General features: G+C 37.6%; 1 protein-coding gene across 24 annotated transcripts in view; it reads left to right on the top strand.

Moving 5' to 3' along the window:
- LOC118405561 (trafficking kinesin-binding protein 1-like) overlaps positions 1 to 26,044 on the top strand; it is a 64,899-nt gene that overhangs the window by 18,987 nt on the left and 19,868 nt on the right. For 4 of the 24 annotated variants that reach the window (XM_035805081.1, XM_035805080.1, XM_035805076.1 and 1 more), the window contains exons 1-2: positions 2,200 to 2,507; positions 8,030 to 8,224. In XM_035805081.1, the coding sequence (XP_035660974.1) occupies positions 2,408 to 2,507; positions 8,030 to 8,224 (295 nt within the window). In that variant the 5' untranslated portion in view covers positions 2,200 to 2,407. Of the gene's footprint in view, positions 1 to 2,192; positions 2,508 to 7,040; positions 7,092 to 8,029; positions 8,225 to 9,584; positions 9,701 to 12,564; positions 13,017 to 18,134; positions 18,417 to 21,859; positions 22,032 to 24,891; positions 25,013 to 26,044 lie in introns of those variants that run through there. The other 20 variants (XM_035805097.1, XM_035805094.1, XM_035805095.1 and 17 more) reach the window with 16 other exon arrangements.

The raw sequence follows: 26,044 nt of genomic DNA, 5'->3' as shown, positions 1-26,044 counted from the left end.
GATAAAAACATATAAGTCTTAGCTTGTAAATTTTCCGCCAAATGTTGACACCGTGACCTGGACTGTCATGTCTGATTAACAACTAGTTCTACTACTTCTGAACTCTACTTTCTGTCATGACTTTTGCTGTCATCTTCCCACTCACTTACTTTCTGCTAACTCAGTGACAGTGTATTCCAATAACTAGGGACACATCAAGTTAGACATTCAGGTGTTAAGATGTGCCAAATAGAAATTATTCAGGAAACTGCACTGATATGGTTTTGGAAATGGTCAAAACTTATATCCAGTTGCTTGAGTAACTGCTATTGATATAACTAGGGATGCACACTTACTCTGAGTCAAAAATGAATCTGGATTCCAGCCACATACAAGATACTCACAGACTCACACACACAATGACAGTAATGTTCCCTTCATTGTTTAATCAATAGAGCAAGTGGTTTGCCCTTGGGTCTTAAGAGTCCTTAACCTTGTCCCTTATGTGTGGGGAAAATAATTATTATTGCATGCACATGTTCTGTGGGATTTTATAATAGGAAAACTTTTCAACATGTCCAGCATGTTGTAACCTTATGATTGTTGCCTTTCCTATAGAAAGGACGCTTTACGTTGATGTATGAATAAACATGACTTAAGGCTGGTAAAGAATGTGAGTCCAAATGTTATATGTTATATGTAAGATATATTCTTCATTTTGTGGTTGGTCAGACTATGGTTCATGGCCAAAACTATTGTAATTTTGAATATAAGTAGCATATGATTGTAAAAACACAGACACAGACAGACACACACACCAAAAATGATACCTTTCAACATGGAGGTCTGGTACATGTACTTACCATCCAGATTTGGGTCTTCACATGATGCCCATCATTACCTCAAAGCCTTACTTTAAGATGTTCTATGGGTAAGTGCTATCAAACTGGGCGTTGCACTTGAAATAGAAAGAAGCACACCATGTTATCATGGCAAAAGCTTTTACCTGCTGTGTTTGTGTAGGTAACTATGGTACTCAGGGATGGACTCATGGGGGATGTAGGAGAGAGGGGCTTAGTGATGTGTAAATATTGTATGTCCTGGCATGCGTACAGATTACACAGTGTGCATCGTGAACCCATCATCTTAGCATATATGATATGGGCCAATCCTATATTCCAATCAGGGCTGTCTCCAGTTTTGAATTTTTCCCTTCCCACTCATCATGTGGGAGCCCATGTTGATAGTTTTCGTTGTTAATTCTGTCTTTTAAATCTTTCGAAAATACATTTTTATTAGTTTCATGTCATGAAGTTCAGATTTGTTTGAAGTTTTTGCATGCTTCAGTCAAAATCTGGAGAAAAAAATGAATCTTAGTACCTACTAATTCTGTTTTTTGAGGAACATAACCATACCAATAATTTTTCTCGGCATTTAAGATATAAAGTTATGAAAAAGCCATATTTTGGGTTACTAGACTAACAATTCAGCACCAAGGACAGACACAATACATCAGTAAATGACATAGAAAAAGTTGCTGTTGCCAAAATGAAAAACAGTTTTTGTATGTCCTGACAAGAATATTTCCATCCGGCAGGGACCGAGGTACATATATGGGTCCTAGAGACAGCCCTGGTTCCGACACCCCTATGTTCCTGCAACCCTACATGTACATTCTGATACCTATATGTTAGATTTAGGTTTAGGGTTTAGACAAATGGAGCAAATCTGATGTAACCCAGACATCCATTACATCATAAATAATTATACAATTTTTCAATATCATTATTCACAAGGGACATGGCCAATGGGTGATAAAAGCACTTTGCAATACCTAAATGGATTATTAACAATGACATTTGTTGACAAAAACAATGCAACGAATTGTAAAGCAGAAAGATCACTATTCAATGAAAACAGTGACAAGCACAAGCTCAATCAATACTATAGTCACTTTGTTAGCTTTTAGAAATTGTTATATTATCAGCCTAGACAGTTATATTCATTAGAGCAGCTTATCAGAGAAATCACAGATCAAAATGTAGATAAACATTACCCCATATTGTCCTACGTACAAGGGACAGGAAACAAGATACACATTTAAGGTGGCCCTACGACCTCGATGTTAGGACAGACGTATCCCAGCAGCCCCTGGGGCACCCCGGCACCAGATATATCACGGAACCGTCCCATTAGTGTGTATAATGCGTTCGCTGGTGCAATTCAGACGGAGAATTGCGTGGCATTGAAAGCGAGATGCTCGCGGGAGCTTGCACAACATCCCGTTTACACAACGCGTATAAGTAGTTGTCACGTGAAGTGACTAATAGCAAGCAGTGACGGCTTCGTTTTTGGTGGGGCGTAGCTAGCGTTATTTCAGAATTTCAGAACATACGCGAATAGGGAAAATGGGGTTGTGATATCGTGAATGCAAGACCTAGAAATCGAAGAGTGGCCGTTCGAGGTTGAGACCGTGGGAAAAAAACGAGTGTATACATTGGAGGATATAGTGGAGTGGCCGTTCGAAGGTAGGGAAAATTTCACGCTTTAATGTCCAGTCTGTCTGCACGTGATGAATTGGTTGTCAATATGTGGTGTTAATATTAGAGACGTGCACATTTGGAACCATTAGTACAAAGCTGCTGTGGTATTTTTCAAGTTTACATGAAAAAAACAACCATATTTACAGCATTTTCAGAAAGAAATTTGCTACAAATCGGTGGATTTCTAAAAGATGTATAATCGTGTGCATTGATGTACTATAGAGAAGTGGGAATTCGATAGACTGCCCAAAAGCTGCTGTGGTATTTTTCAAGTTTACAAGGGGAAAACAACCATATTTACAGCTTTCTCCGAAAGAAATTTGCTACAAATTGGTTGATTTCTAAAGATAGATATCATGTGCATTGATGCTTACATTATGTACTATAAAGATGTGGAAATATGAGACACACTGCTAGATGAAAATGAGACATGATTGGGTTTGAATAAGTCATGTTTAGGAACAATTGAATTTTACATGCATATTTAACACCAGATTCAATCTGACGGTCTATATACCAACAATGTGTATAAAACACATGGCTGAACATATACTGTATATACCAGTCGATACATCATAAATCTATTGTACGCTTTTCTTACAAGCAGCGTCATCTTTAGAAATGAATTTTTCTGATCCGTGAGAACATAAAAGTATGGCATCTGTTAGGTCTATTGTTACGTTTACTAAATGTATATGTAATGTGATCTGTCCACAAAACTAGTGCATTGTCCATATTCAAAAATAATGGTTAGCCCATAGTGTAAAATGAGAATATATAAGGTTTAGTCTGTATACGTACAAAAGAATGCATAGTACATGTGGTATTGTTATTGTATCGTACAGAAATAAGCCATGCATATCAATCGAGGTATTATTATACCATGCTGGCAAAAACAATTGAGACGAATTGCCTTTGTTTTGTTTGTACCATGAACAAAGAAATTGATTGCAGTCTCACATTGGTCATTGCAAAATACTTCAGTTTTACTGACCTTTTTTCAATCTGTTTGCCAATTTCAAAGTTGTTGCTTTTTTCTGTTGATTTTAGATAGTCTGGATTGTTCTAGAAATTTTGGACAAAACAACGATTTTATTTTGGTCAACTCACAGGAGATCAAATCATAAATATGTCATTATTCTCAATATGTTGTAGTATCTGAAAACATTGTGCAAGGTTGATTTTTTTAACATGTCATGAAAAGTACAGACTTTTGTTTTATTTTCCAATATTTGTTGTTTTACTGTTTATTTTGTATGGAAAATGGCATGATAACAGATTGCAAGTAAAATCACTACAGCCAGGAGATAACTCAATTATATCCCAGCTAGATACCTCAGCTATCTACTCACACCCATTATCAAATTATCACTCATTTATCATTTATGTTATTTTCTTACTCATCATTTAGAATGGCCACAAAAACATATAGTAAAGGCACAAAATGATTTTTGTGAGCTGTTTTGGAATGTGACTCATGTGTCCCTTTCCTTTTGACTAGAAAAAAATTTTCCATTTTCTTTTCCACAAAAAATTGCCGATCCTGACAAGAGGCATATCTATAAAACTTTTGATCCAACATCTAAGTGATTCAGACAGAAGTATTTTCTAACATGTTCTCTTTTGTGCTTATATGATGTATATTTGAAATATGATTGAAATTACCTTATACTTTGGTTTTACGATTGTTAAACTATATTTTGTTGGATCGCTTTGGTCAAACCCTGAAAAAATAAAAGAGAATTCCTACCTACTGACTCAAGACCGTAATTGGAAACATATCAGTAACATTTCTAGGCCCTAAAGACATAAAGTTATGAAATAGCCTTATTTTTGGTTGTTAGAGTAACAATTCAGCACCAAGGACAAATGGATAAAAACAATTGGGAAAAATTGCTATTGCCAAAATAATGTCTTTGACAGCTAGTTTAATTTTATGACAGTGGTGTGACAAGACATTATAGATCTGAAACATTTGTATGAATTATATATAACATACCTTCAAATGTCAGTTTTCACAAACATTGTAATGGTGTGTTAAACAACACATGAATTTGCCACAATATAGAGCTCTATCATTAAAATTGTTTCATGTTTTGACATTGTTGAAAGACAGTGCTAATAAGTGCACGTAATTTTCACTCTTATTCGGTCAATCTATATCAATTAGTCATGGTCTAGTTGGCAATGCCACTAGAATACAACACTAGGATCCAAGTTTTGAATTATATATTGAAGAATAGCAACACATGTGATATACTGCAACTTAACCACAAAATGTATGTCTATCTGATGGTATCCCTTTGATATTTTTTTCATTCATAAGCTGCAATTCAATCTTATTAAATTGCAAGAGTCAAAATGCCAGACGATGTAAATGCAGTAGATTGAAAGTACAATTATGCTATATGGTCATTCTCCCTTCACCACATAAATGTCAGAGATCATTCAATCCCCTGTGGTGTACCTATTCAGACCAGCAGACAATGACTGATATGTTTTGTCAGTAATGCAGGGTATAGAATTATAAAGGCTGTACGAAATCATTTGACTGTTTAGACCATATCTACCTGCTGGGGAAATAAGTATAACCACAGACTGACAGGAAGTAAAGATAAAATTTCAGGTCAAAATGCTCGACCCCCCCTCAACACGCACACACAGTCACACAAAATACTCAGACAGAATCAGCCAGAAAATTCAGATTCAGTTAAAACTAAGGTTTTTTTTTTCTTTTTCCATTCCTGTTTTCAACAAAAAAAAAGACAAAAATAGTATGGTCATTGGTTTTATTAATGGAGCGGCCATATGCCGTCCAATAGCAATCTGTGTTGCCTCTGGCGAATCACAAGGTGTGTACCATATTGATGGCATTGTTGTGCCAAGGGGAACATATACATCATCGTCTGAAGGGACAGGAGCTTGATGTCTGACCTTGAGTGATATTGATTAAATCAGTTCCTTTAAGAGCTTTTATATGCATCTTGGGTTACCAGTCATAAAGTTTGATTATCAGAGTAAAGGGATCAACTGTTATGGCCTGCTTGCAAGCAAAATGATTGCACTTTTGTGTCAAGATACAAAAGGTTGATCGTTTATATTTGTTTATGCTTCCGTGTGTGGAGGTTGCTTTGTGTTTGTAGTTATGAATAAACTGATAGTGTATATGAGTGGCAGGAAGTGAGCGGAAAATGGTGTCACTACAAAGGTCAGGCTTTAGGGAGTAACTGAAAGTTACTGTTTAGTTGAGAGCCTCTGCCGTGGTGGATCTACTAGTACTTGTTTATGTAAGACATGACAGAGGGGACTGCGAGGATATATTAACTGACCTGAAACTGTACATACACTGTACCAAAGGACTACTATTTTCAACTTAATCTGCCAACATAGTATTCTTTTAATTTTAGAACCAAGAAATTCAATTGATATTGCCTAAAATAGGCAAATAGCCAATGTCACTTTCACAGATTAGTTCTCCTTTCCACTAGATGGTGATAAATACTGTGCAACCATTCAGTCAGCAAAATTACATTTGAGTTTTCTTTCATTTCAGGATTTGAATATGATGTTAAGTATTGACCTTACATATATTTATATTTGACATTACATATATTTATATAAAAGACAACAAAAATAAAAAAATTGTTCTATGTTTAGAAATTTTTCGAACAGGAAATCTTACGTTGCACCGCAGTCGTTCAGTGGTTGCAAACTCTAGCGGAAAGTGGGTGTAACATGATGAGAAGGCCAATATTGAGAAAGCAGAAGGTGATGAAAACCGTTCCACTGTCACTGAGAGTGTTTTCATATAACCATAAGCCCACAAAACCTGGACTGTTAACAGAAAAGACTTCCCTGTCACTGACAGTCATTTCAGCCAGAAATCACACTAAAAGGGAGATTACTTTTATTGATCGCGGCCTCTCCATTTAGTGTAGTAATGGGCAGCGAGACAGTGAGTTAGGAAAGTGCGTCAAAGCCAGCCAAACGTGACCAGTCACAGTTGGCGCTGTGTACCAGTGCGTGCTCACTCACTTTTAGTTTATGATCTGTTCCCCATCTGGCAAGTCTTGCATACAGAAGTCTTGATGGTAGACTGCCAGGTTAGCTTTTGAATAGGCTTAGGTCAGGTGAAAGCCTCCTATCCATGTACGATGTCAATGCCATGAAAATAGGTACAATATCGAAATGCTGGACCGTCAATGTGTATCTTTACTGTACCTGACAGGTATTTATAATAAGACTTACACTATTAGACTTATACTCTTATTCCATTACTAAAATGTGCTATATCTCTGCAAAAAAAGGCTGCTCCGAGCACTGAGCAAAAATTGTATGGTATTGAAGTCATCAGCTCTATCTTTGGTTATTAAAAGGGGCATGGGGCCTTTGCATTAGATACCCTAAAATTATTGCAGAAATTATAGAAAGGGCAACGTTCTTAATATGCTTCCATTACATAGAAATTTGGAGAAAACTTATTTTTCTTTACATACATTTTTGTTTACTTTTATTCAGTTCCAGAGAAAAGCAGAATGGCTGACCAAAATGGTGCCAAAGACAGACATGGTAACAAGAAATAAATATGACTTGAGTGTATTTCATGTTGTGGGCAAAGGTGGCTAAAATTTGTAGATGATTCATATGCATTTAAAGCTCTGTGTTTCTCTCTTTCTTCTAGAACTTTTCTACCTAATAGGAAAAGGTGCTGCAAACCTTTTCTTTTAACTTGATTGTAGGCTTTCTTTACAGGCAATAAGGAAGATATACATAGTATACCTTCAGTAAGATAAATCTAGGGTCGAAATATTATTAATTGCAAAACTTTTTGTGGTGGTTTTATTTTTGCAATTTTCATTGTTAACTCTCCAGTGCAAATTTATGACACCTGTTGTATTGTTACTGTGAATTCAAGACACATGAGTAAAAAAATCCTTTTCCCTCCTACCCTAAAATAAAACCACTGCAAAACTAAATGATTCAGCAGTATCTTCTCCAGTTATTTTTCGAGTGATGCAGGCTATTCTAGGAAATGCCTAATCAGATTAGTGAGGCCATAGATTTCATTGTGCCCATGCCATCTTCAGGGTTGGACAAGTTTTCTAAGATTCACTTGTCCTATTGGGCAAGTACATAGAAAATTTACTTGCCCGAACTAACTTTTTACTTGTTTGGACATATCAATGACATTTGTCTAGCTAATTATTTTCAATTCCATCAATGGAATTCTCTTATTGTTGGCTCTATTTTTCTGTGTTGACCAATGCTTGATGCTATGACTGTGAATGGTAACAAGTAAGTATATAAAAATCTCTCATGGAAAAACCTTACTTACCCGATCGGACAAGTGGGATAGGACAAAATTGCACATGCCCAATCAGCGCTTTCACTTGCCGTGAACAATCAGGCTAGGGGACTTGTCCAACCCTGGCCATCCTGATATACAATTTTCTAAAAAAAAAGTCAAATTAATGATTGAACCATTCTGCCCCCCTCCCCCTTTCCAGACCTCTGCAATAGCCCAGATCTACCCGAGGTAGAGATCATCAGCTTGATCCAGGAGGAAATCCCGCGCTACAAGCTCCGCGCCGACACCGTCTTCGGCTACGAGAACAAGGACTGGTTGGAGAGTCCGGCTCTCCCGCCGGACACCCCCGTAGACCTCTCGCCCGAACAGGCGGAGGAAACGCTCAAATACTTTGGTAAGTTCTGATTCCTTGTTTTAGTGATTTAGTGTGAACACACTTTTACGTAAAGTCAATGTAGCATTTAGATCTGTAAACAAGCTACACTAGTTATTTGAATCTACACTGTACAAATGTACTGCACAGTTTGGAGAAATGCAGTTCTTTACTATTGTATATCCTTAACATTTACTTCTATGTGCCTTGTCGATCAATAAGTCTTTCAAGAACATGTAGGACCCTGCATGTATCACAAACGGGAAGGAGGCTGCCAGTCAGCAGAGCCACCTATCAAAAAGTAAAGGAACTGCAGGACTGCACTTAACTAGTATTCCTGTAGTCTGCCTGATTCAAGGGTCATCTCATTCCCTACAATTTACACCTTACTGTGCTATTTAGAATATAATCATAGACCTTCATGCCAACAGTCTTGAATACAGATGGGTTAGCAGTCTTATCTCTGTGTTTATAATAACTGTTGTTTACACCACATTCACATGTATCAGACAGACAACAATAGAATCTTCATTCTACATCTGTATACCTGATCATCACAAGCCATTGTTCTAGATCTGCTAGTTGGATCTCCAATATTCATTGCTTTATTTACTGTGATAAACCCAGTTAAATGTTGTGAAAGCTTACCATAACAATGCTTAGTGATCAAATGAAAGTAAGCAGAATACTAGTATATTACTAGACCAAGAATGATACTGGTCTAATCAATATCTTGTTATAACACTAGTTCACCTTTATCCGCGGGGTTACCTTTATCCGTTGCATATAAAATCGAAGTATTTAGGGATATCAAGTCGACAGACGTCTGTTTCAGCCTGGAATGCTATGAAAATATTGCAATTTGAAACCAACGTCCGTCAACTAGATATTCGTAAATACCTCGCTTTTAAAAACAATGGATATAGGTTACCATGCGGATAAAGGTGAACTAGCGTTATGTGTCCCTATTATCAAAAGGATCTTGTTTGATGTGCCTGTTTTGTCTACAAGGTATAAAGGCATTAATTAATGTTTTAGAGTATGAATGAATGAATAAATGAATGAATGAATGACAGAAAAAAGAATGAAAGAAGGAATTATTGTTAAGGAGAGATCTACATAATTCAGCATTCCTTTGGAACATATGTCAGCATCAACAACAACAAAAAACATAAAATTTCCAGTTTTATGTTGAACTTTCACAAACAGAAAGTTGAGTCATAAACAAGCTTATTAAATTTGCAATAGACAGATGTATGCACTTAGTGTCAATGCATCCATTATGCTCTTTTAACATGCAAATTATGTTATTCTATAAACTGGAAAGACCAGTCATCCTTTAGGGAAAAGGCTTCTCAATGAATGAGTCATCAGTAGTGGTGCAGATTAGACAGGGTTGGGAAAGGAAGTCAGTGATGTCATGTTGATATCCTGGAATGGGGGAGGGCACCTCTGCAGACAGCATGGCACAGAAGCACACTGTTGTACAGGTTACAGGTATGGTACATGTGCTTGGTTTTAGCGCAGTAGTCAAAACTGGAAAAGAAGAACTACCACTTAGGGACCAATGACATTTGATCTATGTGGACAGATGGTCACTGTATACAGGATTCTTAATTCTTGTGTCAATGGGAAAATTATCCAATTGAAACCGTCATCACATTGGCCCTGTGTTCCTGTTATGTAGAGGTTTGACTGTACTCCTTGTGCAACAGATGTGGAAATAGTAGTTCTACGTACAGTAGAAAATACTGTATGTCTTCACATGTTTGCTGTAATTTTAATTCCCAGGTGACCTGTCTACTGAATTGTTTCCATTGTTTAACACCATGAGAAACTCTTGTTTCCTTCTACTGTAAAAATAACATTAAGCCCTGCTAAAATATATCACTGTGGTTTTTGTGTACACTTAAATCCCATTAAATATCATAGCTGATGAGATTGATTCATCCTATACACATCTATGTACACTCACACTGGCTGAGTCTAGGTATGCAAATTTTGTCTGACACAGTGCTTATTCAATATATACTACTAGTATTGTCCTGCACGCTATGGGGAAACGTCTCTAATTATACAACCAGCTAAAAATTGACAATAGGTGCCTTTCTTCAGGAAACAACGTTGAGGCCTGCTCAGGATTTGAACCCATAACCTTTAAATTTAGATTCTAAGTAAACAACCCTAACCACAATACCACCTTGCTTAAACACTGAGAGATCCAGTGTATGTTACCTGGACATTGTTTGCCATTTGTACAAATGTAGTGCACCGCCCTAACTAAATACTTGCATGTACACTTATGCTGACTGCATTAATAAGTAACCATGGTCATGTACATGTCCATTGTACATGTATGTGTTGTGTGTTAACACTTCTGTTATTCACCTTGAGTTCAAAAGGGCAGGGCTGGCAGAAAAATAGCCTTTGTTGCTGGCTGCAGCTGCTAAAGGTAGACATAGTGCAAATCTCTGTCAGGACAAAGAGAAGTTTCTTCTAAGAGATATTCGGACTTTAAAAAAAATGCCCAGGCTGCAGTACCAGAGCATGCTGCTAGGGGGCCCAAACCTATACCACTTCTTCCTCAGTTATCTACCACCAAAAGTCAAGACCACACCATGTCCCAAACAAAAGATACAGGAACTGGAAGGATCATCATGCCACAAGGAGGCCCAAACTCAACCCCCCAAAAAGAATAGGAAAATTTGATCACTGAGAAGTCTTCTTTCAAAGGCCAAGAGTGATTTTCTCATAGAAGTGAATATTTTCTATCATCTTCTTAATCATCATTGCCTGCCATTAAAGAGCCCATCACACTTATCGCAAGGATCGTTCAGTGTAATATAACCAGCTGCTGCCGCACCGCGTGCCTGCGAAGCTGGTGTGTTATGCCGAAGGGCGGTTGTACCGGCTATATAGATATAGATATAGAGAGTAGTGGTCCTTTCCTGTGTGAGTGGATCAAAACCATTGAAATGTATAGATAGAGTAGGAAATTTTCTGTGCAGCCTTTGCCTATTGGACCAGTAAGTCAAGCTTTTCTACTTCTTGATGTTTCTGACATATGGAAAAGGCCAGTTGTTCCAGTAATGGATAGTTCAGTGCCAAGAAGTGGTCCATGTGGCCTTGCACAGAGGAAATTTGTTCAAGAAAAAAAAAAGAAAATTAAAGACAACTTTGTTGGTGTCTTGAATAATGGTATATTCTCAAGGTGAAGGTCAACCAGAGGGCAAGTAGAACTGTACGTGCGGTCATGTTCAAACTTCGTCTTTTGTGTGTTGTCTTGGATGAAGGAGGTATTTGTTTTTCGGCCGCAAGCACTTGGAAGGAAATTTTATGGTTGCTACTTGCACTGCTGACAACAGCAAGTTTTATACTATGTACAGTATATATACACAAAGAAGTCAGCTTAGACTTTGTTATGTCACGCTGAACAAATGTGTTGTGTGACTGAACACTTAGCCGACATGGTGGCGCCAACTTTTACGTGGATAATGGATCGTTATGTAATGGACGGTATAAATGTTGGAAGTGTAACGTTATAAACCATTTCTTTAAACAAGGAACTTTTCAAAGGTAATGTAAAAGAACAATACCTAAAAAGACAATGGGAAAGTTCTAAAAAAAGCCTTCAACAAAAAGTTTAAGGGAGTTGTAGAACAATTTTCTGTTGTATACATCAAAACTGCTCAAGAAGACCACCTAGGGGACTGATAAATCTGGTCTATGCGGAAAGATGGTCACTCTAGACAGGATTCTTAATGCTTGTGTCAATCATGACTCAATGGGAAAAATTATCACCAAAAAGTGGTCACATTGGCCAGGAGGTATCGCGTTTCCTTTTCTTAAGAATCCCAAATCGATGGTTTGTGTTAAAAAATATTTATGAGTTTGTTTTCACCAGTTGCCCTGTAATTGCGAACTTCTGTTGCCATTCACACAGTCCATTGTCAAAGTGCCTGTAGTTACACATTATCCATTGCTTTACGCCCACCATCGTAGATTAGAAAGTGTTCCATTGTTGCTAATGACAGTATTTACATACTCATATCCCAGAGAAGGATACACTCAGGTAGTTTTGACTTTGGTCGCTGCGTGACTTGCAAGTCTCGTGCAACTTCAATGGAAGATACCAATTTTTTTCCAACCTCAGTATGAAAAAAGAATTGTAACTTCTTCAGAATTACTATTGTAATAGTTAAAACAATTAATATTTTTCAATGCTGTTTTTTAAAAACAATTTTAAAGGATAGAAAAGAGGATCTTATCTGCAACCTAGTGCACCCCCATGAGAGAACCAATAATGGTACAGTCTGTTTAGTTCGTGACCACATGTTCGCTCAGTGCTTTAGAACCACCCTTGTTTCCCTCAGAAACGGACAACGAAAGCCCGCGCGCCTCGAGTCAAAAACTGCTGACTAGGTCTGACCTAAACTCTGAAGCCCATTTGTTTCTCAGTCTAGTCCGCGGTGAGGTAGAAAAATGTAAACCTGCAACGACCGACAATTTTTCCTGCTTTTTTTTCTTGTTTTGCTTTCAGTACGCCAAATTTTGCATTGAATCTTGCAGTCGTAGCTCGAATGCAACTTTTATGGCCCCAAATTTTTCAAAGTTGCTTTTTCCCAAATCTCCTTGGCTGGTTTGTATTGAGTGAGCACGATGATGACCACGGTTAATGGGATTTCCCTGGAGGAAAGGGACTTCCAGCTGGAGGTGACCGTACCGGGCAGCGGGTACTTCGAGCTCCGAGCCTTTCACTACGATACCGCCACGCTCGATGGCGAGCTGGAAGACTGCGACAGTGGGTTTTCCTGTGAGTTTAATCATGTTCACCTTTTCTCATTCAGTACTATTGCGCCTCTGTTGTATAGTGTACATAATGTTTTGAATATCAATCAACTTCAAGCTAATAAGTGTAACGTTACCAACATAAATGTTGTCCAGATGTAACATTCGTATGCTAATACCACTTTGTATTCTCAGTAAAATCAGTCAGATTTAGACTTTTTTTCAAATAGAAAATTTTCAATTTTGTTTGCTAGCAGTCTACTGATTTGACAGCATTTTAGCATAGATTCTTTACTTGATGCAAATAAGTCCAAGACAATTGTTGTGGTTGACAGTCTGTTAGTTAGGCTTGCTGGTAGTTACAACACTTTGATCATAAGGAAGTTTTGTAAAGTCATATTTCTGAATCAGCATTGTGTTTATATTCTGTTACAAATCCAAACATCACATTGTGATTAAATTATATGCAGTATGATATATAACTTTGAACCACTTGTTAATTGTAGGAAGCTAGTACTATTGCATATTTCTTTGGTCTAGTGTTCTTGCATAAATTACTGTTCTTGATTGTTTGAAATTTGCTTGGCTTGAAAGAATCCTCCTCATCTTTTTTGCAATCAAATTCTTCATAGTGCAAACGAAATGGAGAGAAAACATTTATTCTGTCTTGATATTGCTGGGGACTTGTTGTGGTTCACCACAAATCTATCTAACACAAAATACCACAAATTAAGGCCTCTGTCACACCACTAGTCTTCCAGGACTTTTGGCAAGAAATACATTCATGTGCAACACCTACTTTTTCTCCTTTTTTTTCATGAAGCACGCCTTTCTGGCTTGCTTTTTAATTACAAATTTGTAATGAAGAAAGCCTTAGCAGGTACACAGTAGTGTTGTGTTGTCATCGCTTCACGGCTTGAAGGATGTCTATATTCACCTAACCTTGCGAAAGAAGAAGTTTTTCAGATCAGGCAAACTTTGTCCAGTGCAGGTGGTTTTGAATGTTACATGTAGCAGTAATACAGAATATTAAGTGCAGTGTCTTTAAATCCTGTTGTTTGTGCAAAGTACATTTTATACAGTGAACCAACAGCAAGAAAGTCATTGAACTTCATGAAGAGATGAGGGGTACAAAACTTCTTTGACCCTGACCCTGTATTCGTTCAAAACAGGAAATGCTCGATAGACCCAAAACAAAGGACTGCCCTACTTTCAGACAATCCTATAATGTTTCAATGACCCTATGTTTTAATGGCCCTATGTTCTGACCCTCCTATGTTAGGATTATGGTTAGGGTTTGGGGTTGTTGGAACATAATGATGCAGGAACATAGGGATGTCAGAACATTTGGGTGTTAGAATATAGGGGTATACCCCAACAAAAGTGCATTGAACTACAGTTGTTTTGAAACTTAACACAAGATCATGTAAACATTTTATTATCCATTAAGCAAAGATCGTGTTCGTACACATACCATGTGTCCATCCTTTGTGAACGAGACCTACGAAATGAACTCTGTTACAAGACTAATTTGCACAGGTGTGAGGTGTACCTGTGATAAGGTAATGTTGTTAAGGTTTTACGTGTGGAGTGGCATGGACACCAGGTCATCTGTTCTGTAAAGATTTACGTGTACAAGTGACAACAGTACTTTTGCATATAGGGACCTCCTGTACAATGCGACCACAACAGAAGTTTGAAAGTAGAGGGCACAGGGAAAAAACAACCTCAAAACTATCTTTTGAAGCAAGCTATCCTTGGAAGTGTTTTTGGATTCTTAAAAAAGGAAACCTTTACTAGTGACCACCTCTACATAAGTGACCACCTGGCCAATGAGACAACTTTTTTATGGTCCCTAAGATGATGTATCCCTTTGACACAAGCATTCAGAATCCTGTCTTTACTGACCACCTGTCCATATATACCACACTTCACATGCCCCTGGGTGGTCTTCTTGGCCAGTGCTTGATAAGGAAAGAGGAGACCATTACCATGTACAATGTATATGCACTTCACAATAAGTGCTGTGATAAGACAAGAACTAGACAATCAAATTCAAAGCCATGACTTCCTGTGCTTGGACATTTTCTGCAACTTTTTAAGCCCTTTTGTACTTTACGGAATCTTAGCAAACTTTTAGTACATTCTGTATATCATTTGAAAGCAATTTGAGCATAAGGAAATGGAACTATGATGCATGTCAAGTTTTATAATGTTTGCTTCTACCTTATGTACCTATGTATGATATCATGATAAGTTTGTACATGAAGGTATTTAAGGAGCATTGCCCCTCAAAGCAAAGTGTACCAAACTTTAAGTTTATTGTAGAAAAAAAAAAAGAGATAAACACAAAAACAGAGATAAACACAAAAAACCAGATAGTTTAGAACAATGACTATGAGTATGACCTTCATTAAAATCTTTGCCTTAAACTTTTTCTCAGAAAACACCTGTATGTCTGTAACTTCTTAGAAGTCTTGGTAAGTTTTCTCAGTATGATATTGACACCTCAACTAGGTCTAATAAAATTATATCAGCAGAAAAGGTGGTTTTGTAAAAACCTATTGTTCAGTGTCCTGTAGTTTTTTCCTGGTAATCGTAATAGTATTTTCGTGTCATTCTAAGGGGCGTGCACGCGAAGTAGCCATCCCCTTCCCAGGATGCCTTGCAGTCCGCAGACCTCAGCCTATGTGGCGTACGTGAAAGGGAGCACGTTCAAATTTGATAGTTCATCTCTGTTCAAACACATCTACACCTCAGGCCTGATAAGCCCAGCTCTGCCAGACCTCGTGTTTGCGTGTTTTGACGGTGAAGTGTTTTGTTGTCATGAACCAAATTCTGTAGGTTGACCACATCATTAGTTATACTGTGGTACGGCGGTTTTGTGGTTAGGGTTTTCTTGGCATTAGAATCTATAGGATATGGGTTGGAATCCTAAGCGAGCTCCAATACTGTGCCCTTTGGAAAGTTACTTTGCATCTATTTCATCAGTTGTCTCAGGTGAAAATGAGTACCAAGCTTCGGTTAGGAACGTCCCTCTTGGATGGAACTTGAAGTCAAAGGACCCTTAGTTTTCGAAGAGCCACAATTTATAAGCACATTTAAGATCCCCCTGCACTTTCAAAAAGAATAAGGGTCCATGCTAGTATAAGTGGATCGAATCTTCGATACTGTTCTGTCTTACGCAGCTAAGCAAAGTTACTACAAAGCTTGTTTCCTTCAGTTATCCACTATTTCATTAATTTTGTTTATCATCAATCTTAAACTGCAGCATGCTGCTGCCTATTCCAGCAACATACGAATACACATTTGATGCCAAATAGCTACATGTGCAGCTTTCCCAAAGGACTTGAAAATACAATTGTTTTTTTAGAATATAATTCTTTAAAGAATCAACCATAGAATTAAGACCTAAGTCAAAGTCAAAGACCTGAAATCATTGTGCAGTTATCTGTTTTACTGGCATATGTTCTTGCAAGTAGGAAATGCTATCATACATGTAGACAGGAGAAGGAAGTCAAGCCCAGGACGTCTAACAATAGACCGTTGAGTTACGACTCTCTTCTCAGCCACTCAGTGTCACGCGTACAGCGAGGTGCTGGGATTGGGCTCGAATTTACGACCTGACATTCCGTCACATGGATACATTACCTCATGTCTACCCTTAACGCTGCACGTAGGCCCAAATTTTTATGGTCACTTAACAACAAAGTTAAACACTTAACCAGCATATATTATATCAATATCTCTATATCTAATGTTTTGTCACGGAATTGAGTGATATTATATAACAGTTTTAACAGTATATCAACAGTCTTAGATGCGTCAGATTGTAAAATCTTCTGACTGGTTTATTAAATGTTCCAAGGCTTAATCATACGTGCATTTCTATAAGATAACTGATTTTAATCTAAATATTATCATAAAGAAGTACTTTTCTACGGAATACATGGGAAACTTAACTGTCCTTAAAGTTTATCCTAAACATTCACAATAACATACAAGATCAGGTTTGCTTAGAAAGTTTGTTAAAGTTTTCTCCAAAGATCTACCAAAGCATTGCAAAGTTTAAATTGCTTGCTTGAATCAAATTCTAATTATCATAGATTAAAGAGTTTGATCTAAAATGATGTAATGTCAGAATAAAGAGTGCCACAAAATGTGTGAATAAAAACTATTATCAGTTCCAACATTTGTCATTCATATATTTTTAGCTTTAAAGGATAAAACCACAGCAATGGAATTTCAAAAGTCCCAGAAATGAGATTTTAACGGAATATGATATAAGATAGGCTTTCCTTTCCACTTTGCCCTCAGATTTTTCTTTTCCGACCACTTAAACTTCCCCAAAAAGCCCTTCAATTCTCTGTCACAGGTTGAAATATTACCAGTACCCCATCATGCACTGGGGTATCGCCCTAGTTGACACAGTTGAATTGGCCTACCTTTTCACAGTGCAGGTGTTTTCTCTTTTTTGTTGTACAAGTGAGGTTCTGCACAAAAGTCCGGGAAACATTGGACAAAAGCGGTCGCCTTGGCGCGAGGGTACTCTTCCACGCGGCGCTGACAAGCATTCTGCCTGGCTGTTGGTTCTATCCTTACAGTGATGAATGTCCGCTGGAAACAAAAACCACCCTCCACTGCCCTCGGGAGGGTCCACTCTATTTTAGGAGGGATAATGTTTGTGGTATATGCATGACTTAAAACATTTGTGACCTGCATTACAAACCATCAGTATTTTTTTCTTAAGTCTAAAGCTAAAGGCTTGAACAGAATCTAAAGATTGACATGTGACTATGGATAGAAGCTATTATCTCAACTTTTGTGAGGATTGTTTGTAATACAGGTTGTGCTTACTAACTACAAAAAGTATAGTGTCAAGAAAGATTTGAAAGTGAGGAATTATTCCATTGACTGTTAACTTGAGAAATACATGTCTGAAATTTTCTCTGGGAATAACAGCAATTCAATCAATGATTATGGAACGGTGATGCAATTCAAAGAGATTACTGCATGTCCAAGAATGGCCTAGTTTGCCTCTGGTACCCCCTTCCAACTACAAAGGGGTCGAGCAAAATGGAACAGTCTGCCAAAAGAGCGGTAATACGATAGTGGTAAGGTATCCCCTATTCTTGTTTGCTGGGGGTGTTTGTAACAGTGAGCGTGCCAACCTCCCTGTACAACCTGTTATTCGGGAATTCCTGGGTTATATTTTGGGTTCAAACTTGAACTACGATCCTCTACAATGGAAGGTCATTTCAACGAGCGCGACCGTCGAGTTAGGAAGGTTGCGAGATGTCTCGTTCCGGATTGAGACGTTTGTCCGACTGTATTTTGCGAGAGGACATTGATGAACAAATTTTACTTTTGGATGATAATGATAACATTATGACGGAGGCTGTGCTAGAAGTTGACGACGATAAGGGTAGGTTTTTTATAAATTGTGTCCCTATATATAGGCAGCTGTTATCTAATATACATGTACATGTATGTATAGTGTCTAGGGGAAAGGGGGCTTGAAAATGATCTGGGTAGTTGACACATGTGTCCTCTCATAGTTAGAGAGACAGTACAATTACCTTATGTGATTGTCCATTTAAACATTTATAATATAACAGACGTTATTATTGATATATATCATTAGTATTATAGTAATCCTTGACCCAAGTGTGCATAACTCACATTACAATGCATTGTGTGTTGCCTTGGTGTACAGTTAGGCATGCAGTTCCATGATTCGATTGGGATGTCTGATGCATCCCCATATTTTTATTGAGTCCCAGTATATCATTAGCATTGAGGAGCCATTTAACACTTGTTATTGGCCGCCTAGCAAAAGTCCCTATTGGCATGTTGTGTAACATTTATATGTTGTGCCAGGAAAGGTTCTTTATTTAAGCCTGCCAATGAAATTTTGTGTGAACAGCTTTGTGAGCTGCTCTGTATTTGTGATGACCAATTTTCGACATCTAGGGCACACATCTGATTTGTACTGCCTTATAATTGAATTTTTTTCCCTTTTTAAGGGCAAAGAAATTCGAGACTATCTTTAACAGGTGGTTTCCTTGGTATGAAATTGTGATTCCCAAAACAGGAAGAAAACAAATTAGCATTGGTCACAGCACTGCCAACCAGATAGGCTACCCAGTGGGTAAAGCAAATGTTAGTAATTTTTACAGTACTTCTGGCTCACACATGGATCGATCCCAAATCAATAATGATAAACAGTCAAAGTGAAAGTGACCATTCCTTTCATGTACAATGTCCATCCATATCATCATTTTAAAGGGAACATCTACAAAGTTCTTGTTTTTCTGGGTAGAAAATGTGTTGTCAGCATGAAAGTTGTGCACTCAACTCAACACCCTCCACTGCCCTTTGGAGGGTCCACTCTATTTGTTAATGTGTTATTACTAGGATGGAAGTTGTTTGTTTACTCTGAAAAATCGTCATTCAGATGGATTAAAATAGTTTGAGAACTGTACAGCAATAAGAATTTTATCAAGGGTAGATGAGTTGTGTTGAGATGATCCCTTGATCAGACATAACAATATATATCATTGTCCTAGATGGGTAATGAAGCAGGGATAGGTCAAGGTTGGGACTAGTGCACAGCTGGTACATGGTGCAGTTATATAGTCTTGCCAATATTTCTCATTTATATCACACAAAACATTATTTCATGGATGGTAAATGTATTGTGCATCAATTTTAGCCTTTAATAAAGAGATGCTCTTTTGGCTGCTGAAGGAACAATGCTTGCATCCTTCATAAAACAACAAAATTTTGTAATTATCACAAAAATGTTTTATAGTCTTAGAACATGGATGCCCTAGATGAAAAACAAGATGAATGTTGTTCACTGGCTCACACGATATTTGGGATGTCTAGAGGATGTCACCCATGAAATAAAGTTTGTGTCAAATTACGTCATGTGTCAGCAGGCCATAACAGCTGTGTCTCAGGGGAGCATTGTCTATCGTGCTGCTCATCACGTAGTCCACACATGGCCGAACAATCACAGCCAAGGCTGGGATAGCCAAAACAACAAAACCTTGTATGTGTTGACTTTGAGTTGCAAACAGGGTTCACAAAAGCACTTGGCACCATCTGGCCAATGTGATAACTTTTTGTTGGTTCCCTAGAATTAGTCTGTGTAACACAAACTCTGCTGTCCAGGGCTTCTAGGAGGCCGGACGGATGTTAGGCAGGCTACTATAAGTGAGATTTAATCAGGCTACATAGAAAATGTCTCTTGATCATTTCTCGTCATCATTGACAAAGTCAAGTTTTAAGAATCCTGTCTATAAGTATAATTACCACCTTATCACAGAGACCATTTTTTATCAGTCCCCTGATCGGTCTTCTTGGGCAGTTTTGACTAACTTTTACCAGAGATGATTTCCTTTTTTGTGGCAAGTGGAGTTTGCACATTGATAAGAAGGCAACTTTTATCCTTTATACTTGGCTCCTACACAGACATGACGTAATAGCCTGGCCAACCCCCTTCAACATGTAGACATGTGAAATAAAAAAAGTAAAATGCAAATATTTGGCACACATGCAGCCACTTTCTCATTGGTCGAACTGTTAACTGCAATGCTATCATTGGTGGAACTTCTAATTGTGATGGACAGCCAAGATTGTTCTACACTATAGCTTGTCTTGTATCCACCTGTCAAGAGCATTTGATTAAGTGACACGAAGTCCAATATCGTGGGCACGAGGACTAAGAATAAAGCATTCTTTATTGGCGGGCGGATAAGATATTGTTTGCTTCGGGCTGGGTGGTATTTTAAAGGAAAAATCAAATATCAAAGGTTATGAGAATGCACACATGTACATGTAGAAGATTACAAAGTAATCTTGAAGAATAACCTTGCGGATTTCAAGACTTTATCGTTGCAGAAAACAAACTGATAGTCTTGATAGGTAGCTTTGTAGATAAGCTGCATCATATATGATAAAATTATGATGTATTTGAAAACAGATGAAGGTTCGACATCTTGGTAATAAGATACCAAGTTCAGAACTTACTCAAGGAACTTGATAAGTTTTGTAAACAGTCAGAAGTTAAGATAGCATCTGCTACCTGTTGTCAGTGACTGAAAAAAATCTGAAGTCCAAAATGATTTTGCTGAAACCAAGACTATGAAGAAGATGTTTAAAATTTTGTTTTCGAGAGTTAAGATGCTAATTTCAGCAATGAAAATTTGGTTAAAAAGACCTTTAAAAAATTTGGTGAAAACAGGCCTTTAAAAAATCTGGTGAAAAAAAGACCTATAAAAAATTTGGCGGAAAAAACTTTGGTCCTGACATTGTGGAAACCAGGCAGCAGGCTGATATCATGATTATTAAGTCAATATGATGTTAAGAATGTTGTAGATATGTAGATGCAAGCTTGTTATATTGTGGGCAAGCATTGTTCAAGTGTCGTAAACAAATAAGGCCTGGGTGTGATAGCAGAGGAGTCTAAGTGCCCCACCTACGGTGCAATTTTCTCATTAAAACAACCTCAAACCCATTCAGCTGACAACTTGTCTGCCACATATACACATTAGTTCATGTTCAGTCATTCATGCACCCATGTTGGATGGTGAAAATTTGGGAAAGTCCATTAATATGATTAGGAAGGGGGCAAAATAATAGAATGTCAACGTTTTTTTTTTTTTTTACAAGATGGTTTTATCTAACTAAGAAAGTATCTTGCTTGAGTCACAGACTTATGTACTAAGTGCATGTAACACATTAAGTTTTATCTTTTTTTTTCAAACTACCCCTTTTGGGAATGGTTGTTCCCACCTGACAATGCTATGTCCCGCAGGCATTCATCACGTTGGTCGTTACATTGTTATTATAGCGAGCTTCGACCAGGTAGAAAACAAACGACTAACAACCGTGGATAATTTCGCCTCCGAGCGATATCACTACTATGGCCTCTTTGTTAAAACTCACAAAGTGCGATGAGTTTGTACGTGATGTGCTTGTAAAAGGCACCTAGGTAAGAACACTTTCAACATGGAAGAGGAACAGGCATGTTGTGAGTATTAAGTGCTTGATTTTTATTTTCAAGAAGGCATATTTTTAAAGGATTTATCAAGATAACTTTGTAGAGTTCAGTATATTGCTTCAAGCAAAACCTCCTTGCTTCGAGGTAGGGCTAGATAACAATGTGCTTAAAGGCATAAGTAACAACAGTGTGATCTTCAAAACAAAACAGACAGCCTCTAGCAAGAGTGACATAGAAGTCTACTAAACAATGAGGTAAAGACTCTTCTTCTTGTCTTAGCAGGTGAATAGAATTATAAAGAAGATGTCCAAATGTGTCAATTTGTTATCACTAAGTAGGCTAAAGACTGCAATTACTGGGACGTTAAATGGCTAAAGTGTTATCTGAGTACCTTTAAGTTCGCCATTTTCCTGTGTAACTGCTTTTGTCAACTGTAGTTCTTCATTATGCTATTGTTTGTAAAATAACTTAACTAGACTAATTAGGTAATCAAGTGTCAGATAAAAAATTCTGATGGCTCTGAGAAAAGTGTTGAAGAAATTTGGTTTATGAGTAAGATTCAAGCTTTTTCATGCAAGCTTCAAAAACTGTCGCCACAGTCCAGTGAAAGGTGAATTGAAAAAGAACATAAATTTTCCCTAGGAAATGCTCTTGCATGCAAGTGAGGGATTTTGAAAAGGCTTTTAGATTAAGGAATTAAAGTCATGGGACCCCTTTAAGGTCTATTTCAAAAGATTCCCATCGTAGAATTTGTTGAGGACTTATGGAAAGAAAAACAACATTGGAAGAGTGAAAGGAAAACCAATGATGCTGAATATGTGACCTCATTTGTTGTCTTCAGAAGATTATAATGGTGGAGGTTCTATTTCAGTATTTGTTGAATGTGTTTATTTTGATCCACTTTTAGCTAGCTAAATGCAGGCTTTACTTTCTTGCAAAGAAACAGTGCAGCAATGTATTACAATGCAACATAAGCACATGAAACACTCCTTGAAGTATTAAGTTCTGTACAATCCAAACTGCCTGAGAAGACCACTCTGAAATCTGTTCGATGTGGGCAGATGGTCGCTGTAGACAGGATTCTAAATGTCAATGAGAAAATCATCAAAGTCACCATCAAAAAGAAGTCACATTGTAAAGGTGTTCACATGTACAGTTTTGGCTGTATAATCATATAGAGTTCTTAAAAACTGTAACCGTCCAAAGGATTTATAATTATGTATCAAGGCAACTTTCTTGGACTGTTCAAGCTACTGTATGCTACCTGTGATCTGAGAAGCCCTCCCTTGTTGTTGTTTTTCCCATGGCCTGAATAGGTAACCTAATTTGTTTACCCATGTTCTCAACCACTTAGGAAAGGTGTACCATGACTCAAGTGTTGTGAACATCAACTCTTGTCAACCAAAACACCTTTCATGTCCTAAAAATCATTGATTTTTCCCAAAAATAGGTCAACACAAGGACTCTTGAAAGACATTGAAATGCCCTTAAAAAGTCCCTCTGTTGGTAGTTACTCAACCCCTGAATGAGGCTAATTAGCTCTCAGTGTCACAGAATATTAGGATAAGAAAGCACTTATAGTTATCTGAGCTAGCCCCAGTCAGAGCCTTTTAACTTCATTTTAAGGTGATGAAAGCTTGGTAATCTCCTGCTGAGTGTTAAAGACTTATCAGTAAGGTTCTAAAGAGGTTACAATTTCTTGCACATTAAGAAAGTTGAAGCTACAAAATGTATGACAACAGCTTACTGTAAATGCCTTTATTTTTACTACAAGCATTTTTTATTGTGGCAGTTTGAAGTTTGTAGTGAAGAGGTTACCATTTAACCACTGCAGGAATTGCAACGTATGATTTACCATATTTTCAAGAAATTCAAGTTAGTGCCAAAGAAGTAAGAATCAATATTGTTTGCCCCTCTTGTTCCGGTGCCAATTAACAACAGCTCAAGATAAGATACCACTTGAAAGTTGTCCTACTCAGGACATGTTGAAGTGTTCTGGTAATGTCCTGATGCAGACCCTCTTTTATACATGTAGTTGCAGTCAGAGTGCTGCTAATGTTTTTTTTCACTGCACAAACTGAAAGTGTGAAAAACAAGCAATTATGTCTTTGGTATTTATACAGTACCTTTTCTCTTGATGACCAGTTGACCCAGAATGAGATAATTGTGTATTAAGCTGTTTTCCATTAAAAAATTCCCAGCCTTATTAAAAACTAATGAGGCAGTTCCTAGAAAACTCACTGTGAAATCAGCAGATCACTGTGAAATTAGGCATGAAACAAGGATCATGTCCTAACAATAACAATAGCAGGGTGTAAAAAGTGGTTAAGTTTGAGCCCACTAGCAATTTTCTTTGTAACTGCAGCTGCCAGTGTTTTTTTTTTATAATCTGAAAGAAGTAAAAGAGAATAGCCTGTGTTTACACAATCTCTTTCTGGCTGGGGTTGACCCCTGCCCTCTGCAATTGGGCTGGCTGCTATTGGCACAATTTTAGTCAGGCTAGAAAGAGAATAACTCAAGATGTAGTTAATCGTCATGATTTTTGGTATGTAGATAACTTAAGTGATGATTTACATATTAATTAGATGACAATTATACAAGTAATATTCAGCTTCTTGTTTCCTTGAAATAAAAACTGTATACAGGATAAAAACAGAGTGCTACATGAATAGTTAATAGATTACATCCCAGAAATCTTTATCATGTAAACAGTATACCACAAACATATCAATCATTTTGAACGTCCATCTGCTAACATTAAAATTTCATGAGTTGATGAAACTGGCCTGTTCTTGGATTGCCATAACCACTTTCGTATCCAAATGTATCTGACCCTGGAAAATAGAGTACAGCATTGTGCATGCATATATTCATGCCGTAGCAGCGGCCTTTAGTGTTGACCATAATGCATATAGCACAGAATTTAGGTCACTCATATGTAGTTACCCACAGCAAGCAACCAGGCACACCCCAATACCAGAGGCCAGCTTTAGATGAAAACCTAGGAGAAGGTATTCCAACCAATCACTGATGAGAATTCCATTGGGTAGATTACTATGAGATAGCCTTTGATTGACATGTGGTTTGGGATTTGGTACATGTGTGAGGCCACCATTTTGGGATCCCTATGTGCTGACCTTTTATCAACAGCCTTTGTATAATCTGTATCTAATTGTAGTCATAGTGGAAGGGGAACAAGAAGGATACGTGTATGTATAGGGGATATTTTGTTGTGATGGTGTGAAGGATTGGTGTGAAGAGGTTGGTATTGTAGCATGTGTTTTGAGGGTTGTATTGCAATACTACTTTATAACACAATATTGTGTGTATGCAGGATGATATATTGCATGACAGTCAATATACGAGTTCTAGGAATCTGTACATGTTATGATGCTATGGTTACTTTTTCCAAGAAGCAGTGAGCTGTTCAGATCAGTTCAGTCACCCTATAATTTACCTGCCTGCATATTTTTAAGTGTCACTGCCTAGGCAAGGAACTGACCTCTTGCTCATGTAGATGACATTGCTGTCAAGGAAAATTCTCCAAGCCTCCCAGTTGCACACATGAGATTTTGTAGGTCTCGGTCTCTATTTTATTATCCAACATTTTTTCAAGGTGAGATAGACAAGAATTCTCCCTCCACAACCCCCCCACCCCCCCTATCTATCATCTGTTTGTTGCATGGAATTTGTTCATGTGGCACAGTTGAACTGATTGATAAAAAAAAGTTACCCTAAGACTGTGTTTGAGACTTGTTTTTGTTACGATTTCACCACATCTGATTTCAGCTACCAAATTGAAGGCCTGTACTTTAGGCTATGTCATTGACCTTATAAACAGGTTGATTGACAGACCATCAAGTTGGGAGATTCTCCAAGAGATAGCAGTCCACCAATAGACAGCCAGCTTTCACCAATCATCATAACCGTTAGGCCAAAAGGTCCATACCAGATGGCCTGCTCACTTGGTGGTGCTTGGACACCACTATAACACACATGGCTAATGCTATGGTAACTTTAATCATGATCTTACGTATGTATAT

Source organism: Branchiostoma floridae, chromosome 18, assembly GCF_000003815.2.
Source record: "Branchiostoma floridae strain S238N-H82 chromosome 18, Bfl_VNyyK, whole genome shotgun sequence".
Classification (NCBI taxonomy): domain Eukaryota; kingdom Metazoa; phylum Chordata; class Leptocardii; order Amphioxiformes; family Branchiostomatidae; genus Branchiostoma; species Branchiostoma floridae.
This window is presented reverse-complemented; position numbering and strand designations above follow the sequence as displayed.